The 23,577-nt window shown below is 39.8% G+C and overlaps 1 protein-coding gene and 1 pseudogene across 2 annotated transcripts in view; both read right to left on the bottom strand.

Annotated features, from left to right (window-relative positions):
• SPEN (spen family transcriptional repressor) overlaps window positions 1–23,577 on the bottom strand; it is a 91,893-nt gene that overhangs the window by 12,031 nt on the left and 56,285 nt on the right. The window contains exons 4-10 of one of the 2 annotated variants that reach the window (XM_075550947.1): window positions 15,677–15,837; window positions 12,113–12,313; window positions 10,319–10,470; window positions 7,796–7,921; window positions 7,186–7,299; window positions 6,013–6,126; window positions 4,984–5,084 (exon numbers count right to left, since the gene is read on the bottom strand). In XM_075550947.1, coding sequence (XP_075407062.1) covers window positions 4,984–5,084; window positions 6,013–6,126; window positions 7,186–7,299; window positions 7,796–7,921; window positions 10,319–10,470; window positions 12,113–12,313; window positions 15,677–15,837 — 969 coding nt within the window. The remainder of the gene's footprint in view (window positions 1–4,983; window positions 5,085–6,012; window positions 6,127–7,185; window positions 7,300–7,795; window positions 7,922–10,318; window positions 10,471–12,112; window positions 12,314–15,676; window positions 15,838–23,577) is intronic. The other variant, XM_075550948.1, reaches the window with a different exon arrangement.
• On the bottom strand, window positions 4,412–4,554 carry LOC142437686 (small nucleolar RNA SNORA5; annotated as a pseudogene).

Below are 23,577 nucleotides of genomic sequence, written 5' to 3'. Positions count from 1 at the left end.
AGTCATCAAAGCTGACTCATAGTGTCCCCTGTGAGTTTCCCAGACTATAACTATTTACATGAGTAAAAAGCCCAGTCGTTCTCCTCTAGAGCTACTGGTGGTTTTAAACTGCCAACCACGCAGACCACAGCCCAACATGTAACAATTATACCACCAGGGCTCCTACTATATAACTAGGTTAAAAAAAAAAACAACCCCACCCAAATTGCTTATTCATTAACTATTTTAAAATATTATGGATCCGATGGAGAGAGCTAGAGGTTTATACAGAAAGTGCTATTTGAAAGTCAGGTTCTGTTGCTTTAATTTCTTTCTTTTTTCAATTTCAACTTCTGCTAGGGATTTTGTGCTTGCTGCATTAAAAACAAAAACCTGCCACCTTTTACCAGGTGGAGAGTAAAAGTCAATTTGTAACTAGGTGAAAAACAGAGTAAGGCTTTTGGGGCCTCGTTTTACTAAATACAAATATAGCAAACATTGTTGCTGAGAAGGTCTCCAAACAGTACAGGCACACCTATCTCAATGTGCGTGTTCTGAGAAGGTCTCCAATCAGTACAGGCACACCTATCTCAATGTGGGTGTTGACTGCACTTACACAACGACGGCAGGAGGACAACTACTTGTCATATAATCCAGGCATGTCAGACTTTTCCCCGAGAAGTGCTTCTGGCCTTAGGTCGTCCCTTAGCTCCCCCAGAAGCCAAAGGTTCCAAGGTCCCAGGGGAGGGAGAGGACTGTTGCCTAGCCTTGGCCTGGGCCCCAGAGGATTCTGCGGTTGCTAGGCTAGTTACTAAGGCACCAACAGCTTCTCAGGGGATTCTTCCATTTCTAAGGGAATCACAGAGGGGATTTCATGCAGTGACCTGTCATGATGCTATCAAAATAGAATTAAATATACAAACAAGAACATATATGTTATATCAAATGAAATGTACTAGTTTCAGAAACCAACTCCTTCACTCGTGTTTTCACCCTAGCCTCTGACAAAGTCGTGGTCTCTTCTCAAGTAAGCATGGACTGTTCCTTCCGCACATGCTGCCATTAGTGGGCTCAGTGAAATAAACCAAAACTAGAACCCAAGACCCGTAATGACCACTGGCTTTGTCTTCTTAGCCACCATTCCCCTAGCTCGTGGACCAGTGCTGGCTCACAGCAGGTATTTGAAGAGTCATCAAAAGACTTTAGAAAACTAGGTCGGATTGCTACTGGGTGATATTCTAACCCTTTTAACGGCAAATGAAACCTCTTGAGTTAACGTGAAGCGTCACTGGAAGCATCAATAATGCATTTTTACCTGCATCTGTACCAAACTCTCTCAGTTAAAAGAGAGATGCTGTCTTATGATCTAAGGAGCCCTGGTAAGCGCCATGGTAAGCACTTGGCTGCTGACTGGAGGGCAGCAGTTCAATTCATTCTGCAGGAGATAGATATGTAAGCTGTACAGAAACCGGGACTCACACGAGCAGTTCAACTCTGCCTGACAGAGCTGTCACGAGTCAGAATCAGCTATGCGTTTGCATGGTAATGTATCTATGATCGCTAGCATGGTTGGTTCAAGAGGATCCTTCCACATGCATTCTTAGGAATCCGATTCACTGCCTAAATATTGGCCAGCAATCTTGCAAGTAAATTATACTGGGCATATTTAAAGAGCAGTAAGTCTTAAGATTTTTTAAATTAAATAAACTACAACTACATCCAAAAACACAGGGTGGAAACCCTAACATCCTCATGTCCATGTGTGAACAGTAGTGCTAGGGCACTCTTCTGAAACAACTATTATGAGAACGGGGCAATTAGGAAAGCTGTTGCACATACTCGACGGGCCTCGTGGCTCTAAGGGAAATGAGAGTCCCCGCTCTCCAGGAGCCGGGCAATACAGCACAGCACGCGCAGCATCTCCTCTACAGAGTGCCCAGGGAAGTGCCTGTGGGCAGGTTTGGAGATGACTGTTCACGTGATTGTACACCATCCAAACGGCCACCAGTAACAGCCCAACCATTTAGTGGCCGCTGATGCTACTATCAAATCATCCAGCTGTATGACCTTATGTAAAACAGGACAGCAGTCAGGGCCCGACCTCCCTACAGAGTACCTGAAGACTCAAATGAAATCCTAGTGTAGAATAGGTTTGAAGTGGACAGTGGTTTCCATTCATAAAAGGGATCCACTGCGGCGGAAGGACCTTGGGCCTCTACTCAAACACTCCCTCAATGCATGAATACCTTCTTTTATTAAATTGGAACTCTATGATGCTCACTCTCCCGACACAACGGCTGGAGCCAAAGTGGGTGAACAAGTAAATGTGGTGAAGAAAGCTGATGGTGCCCGGCTATCAAAAGAGACAGTGACTGGGGTCTTAAAGGCTTGAAGATAAACAACCGGCCATCTAGCTCAGAAGCAACAAAGTCCACATGGAAGAACACACCAGCCTGTGTGATCGAGTGGTCCCAAAGGGATCAGTTACCAGGCATCAAAGAACAAAAAATCTTATCATTGACTGCACACCTCCATGATAGGATCGCTGAAGACAAATGGGTGCATAAGCAAATGTGGTGAAGAAAGCTGATGGTGCCCGGCTATCAAAAGAGATAGTGTCTGGGGTCTTAAAGGCTTGAAGGTGAACAAGCGGCCATCTAGCTCAGAAGCAAAAAAGCCCACATGGAAGAAGCACACCGGCCAGTGCGACCACGAGGTGCCCAAGGGACCAGGTATAAGGCATCATGCAAAAAAAAAAACAACAACGATATAAGTGTGTGTATATATGTGTATATGTATATGTATATGTATATATATATATATACCATATTAAATGAAGGGGGAAGTGCAGAGTGGAGACCCAAGGCCCAAGTGTCGGCCAATGGAGATCCCCTCATAGAGGGGTTTAGGAGAGGAGATGGGTTAATTAGGGTGCGAGGTAGTACCGATGAAGAACACAGCTTTCCCCCAGATCCTGGATGCTTCCTCCCCCCAACTACCATGATCCGAATTCTACCTTGCAGGCCTGGATAGGACAGAGGCTGTACACTGGTACATATGAGGGCTGGAGGTACGGGGAATCCAGGGTGGATGATACCTTCAGGACCAAGGGTGTGAGGGACGATGCTGGGAGAGTGGAGGGTGAGTGGGTTGGAAAGGGGGAACTGATTACAAGGATCCACATGTGACCTCTTCCCTGGGAGAGGGACAGCAGAGAAGGGGGGAAGGGAGACTCCGGATAGGGCAAGATATGACAAAATAACGAGGTATAAATTACCAAGGGCACATGAGGGAGGGGGTTAAGGGGAGGGAGGGGAAAAAAAAAAAGAGGACCTGATGCAAGGGGCTTAAGTGGAGAGCAAATGCCTTGAGAATGATTGGGGCAGGGAATGTATGGATGTGCTTTATACAATTGATGTATGTATATGTATGGATGGTGATAAGAGTTGTATGGGTCCCTAATAAAATGTAAAAAACGAAAAGAGGAGAAAAAAATGATTAGGGCAGGGACTGTACAGATGTGCTTTATACAATTGATGTATGTATATGTATGAACTGTGATAAGAATTGTATGAGCCCCTAATAAATTGTTAAAATTTTTTAAAAAATTAAAAAAAGAAAATGATTAGGGCAAAGAATGTACAGATGTGTTTTATACAATTGATGTATGTATATGTATGGATTGTGATAAGAGTTGTATGAGCCCCTAATAAAATGTTTTTTAATAAAATAAAATACAAAAAAAAAAAAAAAAGGGATCCACTGCTGAAGAATCTGGTGGCATTATGCAGCTGCCAACTGCTGTTGAGTTGGCCCTGATTCATGGCAATTCCCTGCCTGGGATGGGATCACTGTGATTCAGAGTTTTGCTGGCTTACTCTTAGGGCAGCAGTTCTTTCTAGTGCACCTCAGATGAAAAGGCCCACTGAAGTTTATTCTCCTGATAGGCAGGGATGACGCTACTCATGAGGTGCGCTGGCCAGGAATGGAACCCACTTCTCCCACATGGAAAGTGTGAATTCTACCATTAAACCACCACTGCCTTCTGGGCATTGTGACAGGAAGTTTTCATACATTCACTTAAAAAAAATTAGCCACCAGTTATAGGACAGTTGTAAGTTAGAGAAGATAGGATTGCATTTTGAGATCTTAAATGATCCGACACTGTAATATATTTCCTGTAAGCAGCCCCCAGGGGGAGAAAAAAAAAAATCAAATCTATAGTACCATAACTGAAAAATGTTAACAAGGGGAATAAGATCTATTTTCTACGTTGCCAAAATTACTAAATTATATGTGCTTTGATTTATTGCTTCACAAATTACTTAAATTCTAAATTACAATACAGCTGTTTATACAGTCTTTAGCAAGTCTACCGTAATCTCAACCCTGACTGCACCCTTCGCTCTCTACTCAAAGTCTAAAAGGCTGGTGGTATCTGTTAAAAAATCCATGCCTGAGGCCAGAAGAGAGGAGCAGGGCTTATGAGTTCCGGTGCTTCCGTGACGGCTTGGGGCCAGTGTGGGGCCAGTGTTGGCCGTGAGTGAGGTAGGCACTGAATGTGACAAAGAGGCAGGGGGGTCTTCCTTGTTGACTTTTTGTTTTTAAGATAAATGTATGAGAACACACATGGTAACAAAGATAATGACACCATTACCAAGTATGTAGTGCATTATTACATTTGATTTAAAACTACTAACAATAAGATAAAAGAAAGTGTTTTGAAATTGATTTTGTACATAAAGTTAGCATCTCTCAAAGAATTAACTCATTTGAACTAAGGGCAGTGAAAACTCCAATTGCGATTCAGGTAACCCCAACAACTGTGAGCCAAATGAAAACTGTGTTCTTAAAGAAACTACGGTTTCCATATAAGGAGAAAAGGAGGGTTAGTTTGACAGGGATGAGGAAAATGTTATAATAAAAGATGAAAAATTAATTTAATCTCATCTAAATTTTTTTAAATTAAAATCTGTGTTTAGTTGACGGGATTAAAATACGCACCTTCTTTCTGCCAACATTTCATAGAAGTCTCGGATATCTTGACCAGATTTCTCCATGCAGTGGTAAAACGCCAACTGACTTTCCCGATTTGCAAAATCCACCTTAAAAAGGGGGTGGGGAGAGATAGCAGGTATTTGATAATAGTCTTACACTTTAATTTGCAAACTATTCCCAACATAGTCTTTAAGGGCAAATTTCAAGAACTAGCCATCTATCTGAATTAAATGTAACAGTCCTTTGTCAATGAAACGATGTATTTTGAAATCACTCTCAAATAAATTCTGCCCTCATCTTGATACAAAATTATAAACTAGAGTTCCAGAATCCAATCCTGAGAGAGCAGGGCAAAAAAAGGAAAGCAAGCAACACCTATCAGGACTCTACTGAATTAAATAATCGGACCAACTAAATTTAGTAATTTCTGTGCAAAAATCTACTAAAGCATAGTTAAAATCTAAAACAAGATATGGCAGAATATTTAAACTTACTAACAGCTGGGTTTCAAAATCATTAAAGTAGTTGATATCTAGAATCAAAACTCTCTCAATTTATTTCATAAAGACTTATTTCAATTGACCATCACAGTTAAGTGCATGCATGTCTTCCAGCTGTGATGAATACTTGTTTTAAGCAAATAAACCAGACAAGGCCATGCCTTCAGCGGTCCCCGCTCTTTAGAAGGACAGAAAAGAAGAAGGAGAGAAGACCAATTCAGGAAGCTGGACTGACTGACAATTTGAGATTCTGGGTGTGCAGATGCCCACAGGTGACTGGGCGCTGGCCTGCAGGGACCATGTGCAGGTGAGCATTAGGTACCCAAAGCATCGAATGAAGAGATTTTTAGGGAAATTTTTGTAGCTGATGGTTTAAAAGATCCTGTCTCTTCTACTAGTTGAGTATAAGAATCATGTATTTCCTTTAAAAATTGAAGGCATAAACTGCCAAGTCCTGTACGTTACTCCCCTGACCGGCAACCTCTAAAATGCCAGTTGTGAAGGGGTCAGATGAAAGTCGTATCATTCTGCACACCTTAATCTTATTCCCACCGAGCTTCCTCCCCTTGGTCTCTTTTACAGCCGCTTGTGCATATTCAATTTCATTGTAGAGAACGAGGGCCATGCCTTTTAAGCGGTCAAACACCACCTGTAAAGAACAAAACAACCAAACAAAAACCAAATAAGAGCCTCATCCAGTGGGCTTAGTGTCAGTCCCAACAATATCCTAAGTCTCAAGGACGCTGCCATGAAAAATTAAAAGACGTGTGTGTTTATATGTGTGCTTACACACCCACGACACACATATGTTACATGTTTTTAATTCTAAAATTATTTTAGACTTTTCTTAATGATGCAAGTGAGTGAAACACAATAAAATGTGCAGGGACTGTTTAGTATCGTGGATTCTGTGGCCTGAGATATAGGATGCCTTTATTTTGTTTTTCACGTTTTTACTTCATTGTCCTAGTTAATGGAGTCCTGCACGGGATGTTATTTAGCCATGGCTCAAAAAAAGGAGAAAATAAAAACCACTGAAAAGGATTGGGGAAAAAAAACTGAATAAAGTATTTCAATGATGTTGAATTTGAAGCAACCCTGTTATGTGGCAATATTTAAAAGATGTGTATTTTCTCCAAGCAACAAAAGATACTAAGAAAGTGTAAAAATTATGTAACATAACCATCAGAGTAAATCTGCCTTTAAGGAGTTACTAAAGCTTCACCTACAACCTAAAGGGGTCCAGAATCCTTTTTCCTATTATATTCTTCGTATGTGACATCCTACCACCTAGATAAATGAAACTTTTGTTGTGTGACTTTCTTTTTAAAGCCACACACATATATGATGTGTACATACACACATACACATGTATATAAAATAACCAAGCCTCATCACCTCGTAGTGTGTTGCAAGTAACCTATCATTTGAATGGCTACTTCTAATGAAAAGTGAAATTTCTACTGAGCTGTATAATGCAGATGATTTAAAAAACAATCATCTTATCTGGCTCGAAACAGTTTTTCAAAATGCTCATATCAAAGCTAACAATGTAAATGCCCTTGTAGACCTTGATGAGAAATTTCATTTATGAGGTACTGAAGAAAAGAAAAAGATGGCACTAGAAAATTAGGACTTAAAGGACAGAATACAAAGAAAAATGGAACCAGAAGAAACTCTGAACCACACAGCAAAACCTCCAACCTACCTTTACTACCGGCCCGTATCGGCAGAAATGGCGCGTTAGATACTGATCCGACACATTGGAAGAAAGCCCGTCTAACCACACGCAGTTTGTAGGCATGCTCTTTCCAAAACCCAGCTGAACATGAAAGGCAAAATTTCTATTAGGGAAGTTTACAATTATTCATTTTCACAGTTCTGAAAAAAAATCAGTCTTTGGTAGGAGTTTTTATCAAATCAACATCTCAAATAGAAACCATTTGATTAAAATCCTATTAAAATTTACAAAAGATATTTTTTAAAATTCTGCATGGCTAATCAGATATTAGTTGGCACAGATTCTAGCACAATTGGATGAAGATTAGTAGTTCAGATTATAATTAACCGGATGAGGGTGAAAAATAATGTCTCATACCTTTATGGTTTATCTAACTCAAATCACTGCCATCTAGTCAATTCTGATTCATAGCAACCTAATACAGGATTTCTGAGGCTGGACATCTTTACAGAGCTGACAGCCTCATCTTTCTCCCAAGAGTATCTAACTCCATTACTAAATTTTAGGTAATCACACACGTGTAAATCTTAAAAACAAAATAAATTATAGTAACATTAATTTATCCATATTCTCTTACCTTGAGGCGATTGTTTCCAAGGTACTCCCCATCCATCTTCTTAATAGCCTTACAAACGCTGGCAATATCACAGTATTGCAAGAATGCATACTGAGGAACTCCATTTACTTTCTTAATATCAATATCCTGAAAAGGCCAATTAATACCATTTAGTGATGGATCAAAAAGAAAATAAATCAGAATAAACTAAGTCCATATGGGTGCCTCATTTCTCAAAAAAACTTACTTCCAATAATCATCTTCTTACCTAAAATTGTGCATTTTAAATGAGTAGTCTAGAAAACTATAGAACACATCTGTAGTCACCAACCATGAAATCCTTTCTACCTGTGTCTCTTTGTAGCACTCCAATCTTTAACACTTTAAGTCCAAAATACCAGGGTTCAGAGAAACATGACAGTAAAAAGGTCACCTATTTAACAAAAACCTAAGAAATAATTCCTTTTCCTTTTTTTTTTTTAACATTTTATTAGGGGCTCATACAACTCTTACATATACAGACATCAATTGTATAAAGCACATCTGTACATTCTTTGCCCTAATCATTTTTTAAGCTGAAATCCTTAGTAGAGGTCAGGCCATTTAAAATTTAAAATCTGAGAAAGTTAAAAACTATAAAGAAATCACATTTTCAAAAGGCCATTTAAAACACGAAACCCTAAATTAGAAGGCCCGATTAGTCTATTAGTCTAGTCCCTGAACCAAATCTGGTGATTAGTGAGTATTCCTCTCCTGTCCAGAAAGACAGGCAACAGAATTTCTGAACTGCACTTTGTAAAGACGAGCCAAACATATCCCTGGATTAAAGAAAGTACTACAAAGGAGAACCCCCACCCATCTCTAAAGAATTCACAAACCCTATGTTCATATCGGACACTCCTGTCCTGCCTGCTGAGAGGAGGTGATCCGACAACCTGGCTTCCTCAGGAAAATGGTTCAGAGAAAGCAGACGTTTGGATGGTGAAACGTGTACCTGAACAATACTGACCTGGGTCATACTCTGCAGAACAGGCACTGTGATCACTTATACCTTCTTAAGGATCACAAGCCAATAATCAAAACTTGAAACCAGGGAAAAATGAAAAACAGACTTAAAGAACTCTTTGATGAGTCTCATGAAAAAGCAATAGCCTCTACTCAAAGCTGTCAAAGGAGTGGTAACCGACGGCGACCCCACTGCAGAGAAAGGGACCTCCAAAGGGTTTCTGTGAATAGTCTCGCGAACGAGTGCTTCTGGCTACAGCATCACTTAGTATCAATAAAGCAGCAACTCACTTTACCATAATGACACTCATCTTATTTAGAATTAATGCTCTTAAAGGCACAATAATTATCCATTCCAGCAACCCAGGTGATGGAAGCCTATTTCCGAGTCCAAATATGTCTTTTCTACTCCTCCAAAATTTAAAGCAGTAGCTACATTCAAACAGAAGAATGTCTAAAAGTTTCATCAGTTTATAGACTTAAGAATGCCAAACAGCAAAAAAATTAAAGCTTTGTAAAAAAAAGCTAGTGCTCAGAGACGCGAATTCAGATTGCCCATTCCCACCACCTCCCCCCACCTAAGTAGGCAGTAGACCTGGAATCAAGAGTATATGTCACTATGACAAAACTGAAAGAATTTTAAAACAACTGAAAAGATGAATGTTTTGTTGGGTTTTGTCTGCTGTTTTCAATCACTCCTATTTCTTGCTTCAAGTCTGTATAAAAGGAGGCTTAAGCCAACCATATGCATAAAAATAACGTCTTGTTTACAAGACCAAGAACATTTGCTTAGAGTGGTAATGTATAACTAAGGATGGATGGACAGAAGGACATATACATCTGAAAGACTAACAATATCTATTCCTATCTGGACATTTCTTTACTTTCCAGAGCCCAAACGTAACAGAAACTTTCTTCACTATGATTAATATAGAGAAAGAATCTAGGAATGACACAGGTCATTTCCTCAATGTTACCTCAAAGCAGCAACCAAACTATTTTCATTAAATGCTGGTTTCAACTTTTAGTCCTGGGGACCGGAAAGGCTACAACTTTCATCTTGTCAGAAGGGGCTTGCGAACTCTCAGCTGACGATATGAACAGGGAGTACTCCCTCCCTGTGCACGACTGCAAAGCTGACTGATATGCCTATCACCACACTCATCACACAATGATTTGCTGCTGCTTTTTCACCAACATGTGAATTTGATTCTTTTACAGAACCAGAGAAAGCACTGAAAAATCACCAGATAACAAAAAACATTAATAAGTAAACAAAACAAAAAATTTAAGTGAACAAAAAGGCATCCATGTCACATATTACATTTTTATACACAAACAAAACAGTGTTCAATGGGCGACTCCAGATCTTTCAATAGGAGTTAAAAATGCCCAGAACAAATGAGAAAAGCATTAATCAAACCATCTAAATCTCATCTTTATATACAGAATCTACGCTATGCTCTCTCTCTCTCTTTTTTTTGCTATGCTCTTTTATAACAAAGAACTAAAAGTATTTTATTGTAGAAAGCAGCATACCACAATTTCTCCAAAGCGCTGGAAGATGTTGCGAAGGTCATGGTAAGTAGTGGTCTTTTCAAGGTTGCCAATAAAGAGGGTTCGTGTTGCTTTGGGGTGGAATTCATCTATCCTTTCATCCAAGGGACGGAATTCATTTTCACTTTCTGTTTCTGTAAATGGAATGGGAGCAGCTTAGTAAGAGTGAAGAGACCATTTTTGTACATATTTCTGTATCATGGGGAAAATCCACATAAAAAAACCTAAGTATCTAAAACAACAGGCTGGGATACTCACACAAACTGAAAGCTTACAAACGCCTTCAGAAACAACTCCCCTTATTAACTCAAAGTAGACTACAGGCTAAGGGAACTAACTTGTCGAAGGAAAACGCAGTTTGATTCTGTAAAAAGAAAAGTGACCTGTCTTTCAATCTGCTTGGTTGATTTATTTCAAAATAACCACTAAATAAAATTTTAAGCCACCCACCAAAATGGTAGTGCTTTGGACCTAATTTTATGGTCCAACATTGTGCAAGTGGGCTTTCAATGACTGAAAAACACGCCTATGTTGTATTATGTCATTGCATTTACTTTACAAAGTCTTACAGGTTTTTTTGTGAGACATTTCTCATTTGATAATAACTCAGATGTCTAGATGCAGGCATTTGTTACACGCAAGAATAATGATCTTATGCAAATTATTTTAAGAAATATTTATGGCATCTCCTTTTGGTGCTACATAATCCCCAACAAGAAACCGCAGTGCTCAATGCTCCTCAAAGTTTCCATGCTTTAGAGCCAACGGCCAGGGCTCATTTTAAGTTTTCCTCTGAAACTTGCGTAATGTAGTCTAGGCAGGGATATTCAGGGTTTTGTTGATACACTTTTAACACAGCCTGTATGCTCTCAGCAACAAAATGGAGACAAAAATTGTCCAGAGAGTTTTATTATTCGCTAACAGTACTGGAATAAAGTGGCAGCCACTGAACATTTCTAAGATGTTAACTAGTACTGAGAGACTAGACTTCAAAGCGGTTTGAGTGAATTCAGCCAGACTAATTGCAGTTTGCTGGTGCTAATGAGAGCTTAGTGTAACCTTTGCAGTTTCCTCAAAATGCTTTCCAAGCCAAGTGGACCAGAAACTGCCCATCACCTGTCTTTTTACATTTTCATCACATTTCACAGGGATGTGCTACGTGTATCTCACTTTAAATTTCATTAGTTCCTCTTCCAACAACCTCACAGAGGATAGGCACTTAGGAATGACTCACAGAAACGGAGAAGGAAAAAATATATAATCCAGTTATATTTTGAGGATTACAATCTGAACAGGCAGAACCAGAAATATAAAGCATGATCTTAACTCATTAACATTTGGAATGGTTTAAAAGCTCAACAAATTTTCAAAGTTGAAAATTCCCTTTATACAGGAAAACAGGTTTGTCAAGTGTCATTTACTTGATTTTTGTCATCACTTGACCAGTCTCAATCCTAAGGCGTATATGTCTTTGGAGAAAACGGTTTCCCAAAGTGGGTGTTGCTGAGCTATGTTTTTCTGGAAAAGGGGCAGCAGGCAACCTGTGGCTTACGGGATCCTACAGTGTGCACGCATATCCTAAGAAAGTCACTAGAACGTTCCATTGTGTTTCCTGGGTTTGGATTTAATTCCCAAAAAACAAAATAGCCTAACAAATTTGTTCAGTACATTTCAATAAATACATTTGTAAGAACTGTCCAACAGCACAAACAGTGTCCGCATTTGGGATAATATGCTGGAATACAAGCTAGACTAACATTCAAGCTTATGCCTTACCTGGCCCTATCCATGCGGTTACTTCAATCTGCATGCCAAAGAAAAGCTTTCCTTTTGACGCGGTCAGTGCTTTCTCTTGGTCCTCCTGCTGCCGGAAGAAGACCAGCCCATACCTCTCTTCTGAAGCTCCGTGTATCTGCACCGAGGTCACCTTTCCAAACTTCTTAAATTCATGGAAAAGACCATCTTTAAGGCTTGTATCTAAATCCCCAAACAAAAACAAATCACTTATTCTTCGCATAGAATACAATAAGCAAGCCACTAAATTCTTAGCCTGATTTACCTAAGTTTTGTTAATACAAAAAAAATAATGTTTTTCACACAAAGTAACAGAAAGATGTTTTGCAAACTACTGTAGACAAGAAAAAATAAAACTATTGTAGAATTCTGAACATGGACTGCATGTTAAATGATGTTACTGATTATTTGCTAGGTAAGAGCAGTATTTGATAGTGTAAGAAAATGTCCTTGTATTTTATAGATGCATACAGTAAACATACCACCTTAAAATACCAAAAAGAAAAAATTAATAGGCAACAGAGAAGAAGGAAGCTAGAAGGGAGATGAAGCAAGTGTGGCAAAATGTTGATCCCTCTTGAAGAAGGGGTTTGATGTATTCCCTGTGCTATTGGCATAACTGCCTCCTGAACCATGGCAGGTTTTGAGTGAACATATGAAGATGTTCTAGAATTCCCATTCTTCTTGAGGCTATCCATAGTTTACTATGGTCCAAAGCATAGGAAACTATATTTGTCCAATGTTCTGAGTAAGGTGTAGTGCACTATTCCTTCTACTTTGGTGTATGTTTCAAATGTTCTTAAGAAAGATTGAGGTGTGTGTATGTGTTATTGTTAAGAGCTATCAAATCGGCTCTCATCCAAAGTGACCCTATGCACAATAGAAGGAAACAATGTAGGTCCTGTTTCATCCTCACAATTGTTCCTGTGCTTGAGCTCATTGATGCAGCCACTGTGTCCATCCATCTCATGGTGGGTCTTTCACTTTTTGCTGCCCTTCCACTTTACCAAAGGTAATGTCGTTCTCCAGGGTCTGGTCTCTAATGACAGTATGTCCAAAGTGTGTAAGTCATTCTTGCCTCTAAGGAACATGGTGACCATACTTCTTAAATATTCTTCTACAGCATCACAATGCAATGCATCGATTCTTCTACAGACTTCCTTATTCAATGTCCCACTTTCAAATGCAGATGATGCAATAGAGAACACCATGGCTTGGCTCAGGCACACCTTAGTCCTCAAGACAACGCTCTTGCTCTTCAATACTCTACAAGGTCTGGAGCAGCGGATTGACTCAATGCTTTGTGCCTTCTGACCTCTTGACTGCTGCTTCCATGGGCACTGATTGTGAATCCAAGTCAGACAAAGTTCTTGACAAGTTCAACCTTTTCTCCATTTTTCAGGATGTTGCCTACTGGTCCAGTTGAGAGGGTTCTGGTCTTCTTTACACTGAATTGCACTCCACACTAAAGACTGCAATCCCTGATCTTCATCAGAAAGTGTTTCAAGTACTCTGAACTTTCAGTAAGCAAGGTTGTGCCATCCACCCATCACAAACTATTGATAAGTCTTCCTCCAATCCAGATGTTTCATTCTTCTTTATATAATCTAGCCATCTATGATGATTTGCTAAGCATACAGACTGAACAAGTTTGGTGTGAGGATACAACCCTGACACCCACACCTTTCCTGATTTCAAACCATGCAGTATGCCTTCGTTCCGTTCGCACACCTGCCTCTGATGGTCCAAGTACAAGTTCCTTGCGAGCACAATGAAGTGTTCTGGAATTGCCATTCTTCTCAAGTTTACCCACAATTTATTACGGTCCACACAGTCAGATGCCTTGGTATATAGTCAACAAAACACAAGTAAACATCTGTCTGAGATTCTGTTTTGAGTCAAGATCCTTCTAACATCAGAAATGATATCTCTTGTTTCAGGTTCTCTTCTGAATCCAACCTGAACTTCTGGCAGTTCCCTGTCAAGGTACTGCTGCAAATATTGTTGGATGATCTTCAGTATATAAGTGGTCGTTGTTGTTACTGTCGAGTTAGTTTCTGACTCATAACGACCCCATGCACAGCAGAACAAAACACTACCCTGCCCTGTGCCATCCGCACACCATTGCTGTTGGAGTCTGTTGTTGCAGCCAATGTGTTCATCCATTTTGTTGAGATTGAGGGCCTTGTTGCTCTTTTGCTGCGCTTCTACTTTACCAAACATGATGACTTTCTCTAGAGACTGGTCTCTCCTGGAAACATGTCCAAAGTAAGACAGAGTTTCACCATCTTCCCTTCTAAGGAGCATTTTGGGTCCACTTCATCCAAGACAAATGTGTTCCTCTGAAGGCCCAAAACATGTTCAATGTTCTTCGACAACCTCTAAATTCAAAGGCCTACATTCTTCTTTGGTCTTCTTATTCATTGTGCATTTTTCACACACATATGAAGCAACAGACAATATCATAGCTTGACTCAGGCACATCTTAGTATTCCAAGTGATATTTTGGCTTCCTAACACTTTAAAGACCTTTTGCAGCAGATCTGCTCAATGCATACATTATTGATTTCTTGGCTGTGGCTTCCATGGGCATTGACTACTGATTCAAACAAAATGAATTTCTTAGCAAATTGAACCTTTTCTGTTTAGCATGATGTTGCTGATTGGTCTAGTTGTGAGGATTTTTGTTTTCTATAGGAGTACAATTTTTAAAGTCGTGAGGGGCAATACTAGACTTTTTATAGTCTGTAACATGTTAAACAATAGTAATACCTTTTGCGGATGAGTCATACCACCTGGGGATCTTACGTTAAAATGCTTCATTATAAAAAGCACCTAGAAAAACAAGCCAACTCCCTCTCCAACCATATCTAGTTTATTAAATAAACTAAAACAAAAGCAAATCTTTAATGTATTTCTGTTGGTTTTATCATCTATGCCTTTAGCCATTTCTATACTCCATGTGCCTAATGTTGAAATAATGCTGTATCATGTCAACTGTCAGTTGAAATTATCAAGAGTAAAGGAAAAACTATAGTATGACTTGACTGGACTTTTCCATTAGTCACTGTTTCTTTTATTTTAAATGTTATTTTTATATGTGCTTACAGTTTTATGTCCAAAGTTATTTCACATTGTAGAGGGCTACGGGCCAACATGCTATATTTAATCGTAAGCAGTATTAGTGTCTCCAAATTTTCATACCACATTTCTTCTAGTACCAAAATATTTAATCTAGTACCAAAATATTTAATCAAAATATTTAATATTGAAAAATAAACCATGCTTTCTTTGCATGTCCACCATGCAATCTTTATTATAAATGATTATACATATGCATACACATAGACCCACCCATGAACACAAATAATCCACCATTAAGTCTTTACACAGTATGTGTAGGAGCAACAACCTAGGTATTAAGCTGCATAAAGTTATTATAATCACACTTTTTTATTAAATATGAATGAGGTACAAAAAGGAAAATCATTTTCACTGTGTAGAGTTTTTCAGGCTGAGAGAAAAAGCAGTTTCAAAAAAATATACCTGTCGAGCGTACTGGAAGATTCTGAACCTTGATCCCAAAGCTTTTCCGGGGCTCATCTTTGTCCAGAGAGGACAGTAACTGGGAAGTGGGTGCTGGGACTGCTGCAGATTGAACGGACCGGGCTGGAGAGTCATCGCTGGAAGTACTGCTAGAATCACTGCTGCAGGAGGGCAGATGTAAATTCTCAGCAAAAGACAGCCGCAAACGGGGCAGCATATCAACATTTTAGAAAGTAGCAGTAATCAGCATGTCTAAGGTTTAGGTCTGTGATCTCTGAAAGCGCTACTTTCTCCACAGCTACCTCATACTCTACCAGCAAATGCTGGTCTGAGAATACGGACGCGGTAGTAGCATTCATCTACTACATGCCACTAAATGCAAGTGCTGTATTTCTTTTACGGTTTTAAATCATACAACTCTTATCACAATCCATCCATCCATCCATTGTGTCAAGCACATGTGTACATTTGTTGCCATCATCCTCCTCAAAACATTTTCTTTCTACTTGAGCCCTTGGTTCAGCACCTCATTTTTCCTCCTTCCTCCATCCCTTACAAACCCTTGATAATTTTTTTCACATCTTACACTGCCCGATGTCTCCCTTCACCCATTTTTCTGTTGTCCACCTCCCAGGGAGGAGCTTATATATAGATCATTGATTGGTTCGTACTTTCTCCCCCACCTTCCCCTTCCCCTCCTGGTATCGCTATTCTCATGATTAGTCCCGAAGGGTTTATCTGTCCTGTATTCCCTGTGTTTCCAGCTCTTATCTGTACCCGTGTACATCCTCTAGTCTGGTCGGATTAGTAAGGTAGAATTGGAATCGTGATGGGAGGGGGGCATTTAAGAACTAGAGGAAAGTTTTATGTTTCATCAGTGCTATAATACACCCTGACTTGCTCTCCTTCCCAAGACCCTTCTATAAGGGGATGTCCAGTTGCCTACAGATGGGCTTTTGAGTCTCCACTCCATACTCCCCCTCATTCACAATGATATGATGTTTTGCTCTTTGATGCCTGATTCTATGGACACCTTGTGATCACACAGGCTGGTGTGCTTCTTCCATGTGGGCTTTGTTGCTTCTCAGTCAGATGGCTGCTTGTTTATCTTCAAGTCTTTAAGACCCCAGACGCTATATCTTTTGATAACCAGGGACCATCAGCTTTCTTCACATTTGCGTATGTCTTTTTATCGCTTTGTCTTCAGCGATCCTGTCAGGAAGGTGAGCATTACAGAATGCCAGTTTAATAGAACAAAGTGTTCTTGCATTGAGGGAGTACTTGAGTGGAAGCCCAATGTCTATTTGGTACCTTAATGCAAGTGTATTTCTATAGATAATTTAAAACGACGTTCCTCCAAAGGAAACAACTGAACTCAATTTACTAAAGTGCAATAGTAGAATCATTAACATGGGTTGGGGTCCAGAGATCCTAGGGAAAACCTTGGTTTAGACAGATAGCAAGTACATTTAAACACATCATTTGACTTCTTGCTAGGCCTCTATTTCCACATTTGTAAAAACAAATTGAAAAAATAAAACCCCACTGTTTTCAGGCCGACTCTAACTCACGGGGACCCTATAGAACAGGAGGGAAAGCTACCAGTTTGAATTTCTGAGACATTAACTCTTTAAGGGAGTAGATAGTCTCATTTTTCTCTCAAGGAGAAACTGGTGGGTTTGAATCTATGACCTGTGGCTAGCAGCCATTCAAGGAACAAACAGGGCTCAATCAGTAAGATGGAGAGAATGATGAGAGGGCCTTCACCAGATCAACAATGAAATAAAATAGCTTACAGAGTTACAGGTAGGGAATATGACAAATATTCAACAACAACAAAAAGTAGCACCACTCCTGTTATGACTACTTGTCTAGTACGTATATGTGCATGTAATTTTTAGGAAACCAAGTATCTCAAACAATTTACCAGATAATTTTAACTTAAAAAATTCTGAAGTACTAAACAACAAAAACTCATTGCCATTGAGCCAAGTTCCAATACATGAGCAGCCACTAGGACAGGGTGCGGTTGCCCCTCAGTTTCCAAGGTTGTGGAGCTGTCAGCTAGGATTAGACTGCCACATCTTTCAGGGATTACTGAAGTTCCAACAGCAACCTCTCCGTCAGCAGCAGAGTGCAAAACCACTGTGTCACCAGGTCTCCTTTCTGAAACATGAGTGAAGGAATGTTATGTAAGATACTAGAGTCTTGCTAGTTTAAACTCGTTTCTGAGGGTACTGTGGGAATTGAGAGAGACTGAGTGAAATGAAATATATTGCTTTCCATAGTTTAATGAAATTCTCCAATAGAAATTAGAAATGCAAAAAAAAAAACGATGTTACAGATAGTCAAATTAAGAGAGAAGGATATAGGAGGCCTGGTGGTGGCAGGAGCCAATTCTTGGGCTGCTAACCAAAAAGCCGGCAGTGGTTTGAAATGACCAGTTATTCAGCAGAAGGAAGATGTGACAGTCTGCTTCCATCAAGACTTGCAGGTCCTGGCCTTGAGGACGATGACCCCAATTAGAGCAGCCAGTCCACAGAGAGGATCACATGGCCAGCCCCACTCTGAGACATGACACCCCTCACTGACCCATGGCCCTGCGGGGGACAGCACCGGAGACACAGTGTAGGAATTACGCCCAACCTGATCCCACCACACCAAGGCAAAGCACTGGGGGAGTGCAGCGGTGCCCCAACAGAATGGACTGGAAAGCACTCCTAAAGGTCAACAAACGATCCTTGAACTAAATATGAAAAAAAAAGAAAAGTAAAAGACTTACAGGCCCTTTTCACAAAGATGGAGCAGAAGGCGAAGGACACTCCTGCCCCTCCCAAAACGGAAGCCAAAACAAAAGCTTTTAAAAGCCAAGAAGGCAGTGCTGAAAAGGCACCCACAGCCACAGGGAAAAGAAAAAAAAAGAAGATCCACAAGTCACCCACCTTCCGGAGGCCCAAGACCTTGAGACTAAGAAGGCAGCCCAAATACCCTAAGAAGAGCACCCCCAGGAGAAATAAGCTAGACCATTATGCCATCATCAAGTTCCCCTAGACTACAGTGAAGATCGAAGATAACAACACACTTGTGTTCATTGTGGATGTCAAAGCCAACAAACACCAGATCAAACAGGCTGTGAAGAAGCTCTATGACATTGACGTAGCTAGCCAAGGTCAACACCCTGATCGGGCCTGCGGGTGAGAAGAAGGCATATGGTTCGACTGGCTCCTGACTATGACGCTTTAGATGTCGCCAACAAAATTGGAATCATCTAAAGTGAGCCCAGCTGGCTAATGCCAAGACTTTACAGGCTTGGAAACACTGAAGTTCTACTCTCTGCTATAGGATCTTCTGAGTTGGAACTGACTCAACAGCATTGGGTTTGTGTAATGGTTTATATTTGATATATTTATTGTATATTTAATGTGTAGGAAGTATATGAGAATCATAAAAAACTGCTTGTCAGTAAAGGATGTTTAAGGTAACTATTATGATTTTAACTTCCCTTATAACACTCAAATATATTAATAAAAGGCTATTATCTTTCTAAAGTTTTGCTTCATATCCTCAATATTCTAAGACTATAACTAGATTGGGGCAATAAGTCACCTTAAACACATTCACTGGAACAGAAGCAAGGCGGTATGGTGGTTTTGGTCCTCTGACCTAAAACTACCCATCGTATAGCTAGGGAAATCACTAACACAACCAGGACAAGCAAGCACAAGCAAAGACTGACACAAATTAATTGTTCCTTTTTTAATTTTAATAAAGACAAACATAAAAACAGGGTGCTATAACTAAGAATTTGAGGTCTTTTTATTTAGCTCTCACATGCTTACAAAACAGGAAAAGTTCATAAGGTTATTATTAGAGCTTTTTACAGTTTAAAATGTAGTGAAATAAACTTACATCATTAAGAGCCAAACAGATGTGACTGAGCTACAAAGAATAAACTGCTGGGACAAAACCCTGAGATAGAAGCACAAGTCGTCACGCCAAAGTTGCCTAGTAGTGACCAGGTTCCATTTTCCCTCCTACAAAAGCACTCTTTTGTCTGAGTCATCAAAAGTAGTGTCACTAAATACTAAGTAAATTATACTATCTTGAATAGGATGCTGTATCTCAAATGGAATTAAGGATAAACACACCAATTTTAAAACAAGATGTAGAATTTAACTCTTACCTGTGGATGATTTTGAAGTGGTGTCAGAAAAAATGAAAGATTATGAAATAATAAAATACAGTATTTCAGTTCACATTTTGATACACTAATCTAAACTACAGTGTCTCCAGTATAGTACAGAAAACATGCCATGAATTTAGATGCTGAACCAAAATGGCCACACAATTCTGAATACTTTCCCACCAGCCTAACTGACAGATGGAGTGACACCGTGCTTACAATGGGCTCTCGCAGAGGAACAATTGCAAGGTTGGTGCACGAGGTCGCTAAAGGTCAGAAGACTCAATGACACCTAACAACTACCAGGAAGAAAACCAAATGCCCAGAACACTGCTTTTCATTTTAAAAAATGGTTTTATCTCAGTATGTTCATGCTTGTTAAAACTGAAGAATCACAACAGTTCATAAAACACATCATAGACAACTCCAGTGCTTAGTTGTTTCCTCCACTGTATGTTAGTTTGTGGTACTGTGGCAGCTTGCCTGGTACCGTGAGGCTGGAAGCTAAGCCCACCAGTATCTCAAGTATCAGCAGGGCTTCCACCCCAAAACAGACTAAAAAGTAAAGCTCGGAGATCTACTTTTAAATCATCCAATGAAAACCCTATTGGAGGGAAAACAAAACCAAAACCTATGGCTCACCACAGAGCACATCCCACATGGTGCCAGAAGATAAGCGCCCTAGGTTAAAGGTACTCAAAATACCAAATAACAGACCAGGCATACCAGCAACAGTGCAACAGGAGCAGGCAACATTTTGTTCTGTTGTTCATGGGGTGACCACTAGTCGGAGCTGACTCGTCGTCAACAAAAGGAGTGGCTCAGCACGCTATTGGTGGGGGAGGACAGCTATGCCAGTCACAGCAATCTTAAAGTAGTCGTAGTGATGTGGAGGTAACTTTTTAAAAAGCAAGTGATGAATAATATTTGATAGGCACACAGAATGTGGATGCCAGTATTTTCTTAGATCAAATCAAGGTGTCAAATACTCATCCAGTCATGTCCCTAGGGACACGTCTTATATAGTTACTGTGAATACTGTGCTCTTAACCTGAGCATTTCAAGTCACCGCACAGTCTATTTATAAAATGACTCTAGGCTAAACTTATTCACTCAAGGGACATCCAATGGCCAACTTCTACATTCTGGGTTCTTGCATTATTGTGTGAATATGTGTGCTAAATATGCATTTATGTTAGTTTTTAACAAAACTGTCATTAGTGATGCGTTTTTTTAAAGGAGCAATTAAAGCAATTAGAGGTGCAATTAAAACAACTTAGGAGAAAAAAAATTAGAGGACCCATTTGTTAAAAGCACACATACTCTGAAGTGACAAATGTCCAAAAACTACCCCCAGCTAATATTTGTTTTCTACATAATCAATATAGTGACTTGTGTAAGGATGGAAAATATGCAATGGCAGATTTTCTGTAAGAAATTAAAATGTACAATTTAAAAGATACACATTGTTCTTCACTCTTCCTTCACCTATTTTTTGTGTAAACCTTGAATGGACTACATTTCCCTATCAGGTAAGAATCCCTCTGCTAGTAATACTACTTTCAACAATAACAAAATTTCAGGATGATCATCTCTTTGTAGTATGGCAGTCCTGTAAAGAAGAGGTCTTCCTTTCTGTAACTACAAGTCTAATCTGAGCCGACTATTTTCATATATTCCCAACAAAAACGAGTGTAACTGTGGTGGATGTCAGAATCTCATTTTATTACCAAGAACACCCTGGCTCCAAAGGGTTGTCTATTGCTTGGATCTTCTGGAGGCAGACTGCCACGTCTTTCTTCTGTGGGATCTCTGGGTGGCTTTGAACCACCAATATTTTGGTTAGTAGCAAGCAGAGCAATAACCATTTGTTTGCTGTTAAAACATTCTATAGTGCAAAGGCAGCCCCTACCATAATGGGGCATCAGTTGTCTTATTAAACCAGGCTAAAAGGAGACTTTCAAAGAGGTATGAATATTTGGGGGGGGGGGAGATAAAAGAAGAGCTGATACCAAGGGCTCAAATATAAAGTAAATGTTTAGGAAATGATGGCGGCAACACATGTACAAATATGCTTGATACAACGGATGTATGGAATGTTATCAGAACTGTAAGAGCCCCCAACAAAATTATTTTTTTAAAGGTATAAATATTGCCAATCTTCTCACAAGTTTGTGCTTTAAATAAAAAAGACTATTACATGAATTAAGAAACATTTAAAATTGAGTTTTAATTTTAATATGGGTTAACAGGTATTACTTTTAATAAACAAAAGTTCAGTAATTTAAGAATGCTAAGAGTCCTGGGACTAAACCGTGAAAAACAAAGCCCCCCCAAAAAATCAGAGCAATTTGATGTGATCCCAATATCACTTCTGATGTAATCTAAACTAATCTAAACTAAGCCAGTGGTTTCTCTAAACCTTTGCGTTTGACTGGGGAGGGCGACAAATATTCACCCTTACAGTCTAGTTAAGTACAAAACACTGCACCTGTAACTTCTATCTCCAAAAGCAGGTTATAGAACCCTGTGACCTTCAAAGGGCCATTCTAAGACTCATACCTCCCCGTAACCTTCAGTCTCTGACAGCTCCCAAATACCTACCAGACCAAGTCCACAGTGCACAGCTGCCTTATCCTTTATGACATGGTTCCAAATTCATTTCTAGGCACTCCCTCTGTTTCCTTTATGACTCAACTCAATCCAATGAATGATCTAGCCAAGGATATTTACCAGTTTCTAGCCACCGGTGCCCCTGGTGAAATCTGTTCCTCTAATCCTTAATTTTCTTTTGTGTAAATGGTAACATCTACTACTTATAAGGGGGCACCCCCCGCCAAAAAAAAAAAAAAAGAAGAAGAAGAAAGCTCAGCTGGGCGGAGTTTTCATAGTAGCACACACTTTTCTCCACTGGGCTCTCCCTTTGAGTTAGTGCACTGACTGGTGTGGCCTGTAAGATTCTATCTGTTCAAGTTAATTTTTTGTAAAAAGAATTTCACTCAAATCTCATTTTTTGTGATGGCTAACTTAAGAGAACAGCATGCAGCTGTGAAATTTTGTTTCCTGCTAGGGAGGGTGGGGGCAGGAATGCCGCAAAACTGATGTGATGTTGAATACAGCTTACAAGGACAGCATTATGGGGAAAACTCATGTGTATGTGTGGTTTTCTCGTTTCAAAAATGGTGAAATGTTGATTGATGACAAGCCTCGTTCTGGTTGTCCATCAACTTCCCAAAATGTCCACTCGTTCCATGAGAACAGGCTGTTAATCAAACTTTTTTAGAGGTTCTGCAAAGGTTGCGCAAGTGTGTGACAAAAATGTCCTGATTATTGTGGCCGGGGGTGGGGGGGTGGGGGGGGCTGGTTTTGCCACCACCACAATGCACCTACTCACGTAACCATCTCAGTGCACCAGTGTTTGGCAAAAAAAAAACCAGCAAGCCTCTCTTGCCCAACACACCTTACTCACCTCACCTCACTCCATGAGATTTCTTTTTGTTTCTGAAAATGAAGAGGGGCATGAAAGGACAGCAATTTGAAGATGTAGGTGAAGTAAAAAATTAAGGGAGGTGCTGTCAGCTATCCAAACAAATGAGTTTGAAAAATGATTCCAAGAAGGGAATCACAGATTTCACAAGTGTATTAAGAGTAATAGAAAGTCATTGGGGGGAGGGGGGAAAATGAGGAGTGGATGCCAGGGGCTTACATGGAGAGCAAA

Source organism: Tenrec ecaudatus, chromosome 1 (genome assembly GCF_050624435.1).
Source record: "Tenrec ecaudatus isolate mTenEca1 chromosome 1, mTenEca1.hap1, whole genome shotgun sequence".
Classification (NCBI taxonomy): domain Eukaryota; kingdom Metazoa; phylum Chordata; class Mammalia; order Afrosoricida; family Tenrecidae; genus Tenrec; species Tenrec ecaudatus.
The sequence above is the reverse complement of the archived record's forward strand: the minus strand, read 5'-3'. Positions and strand labels throughout refer to the sequence as shown.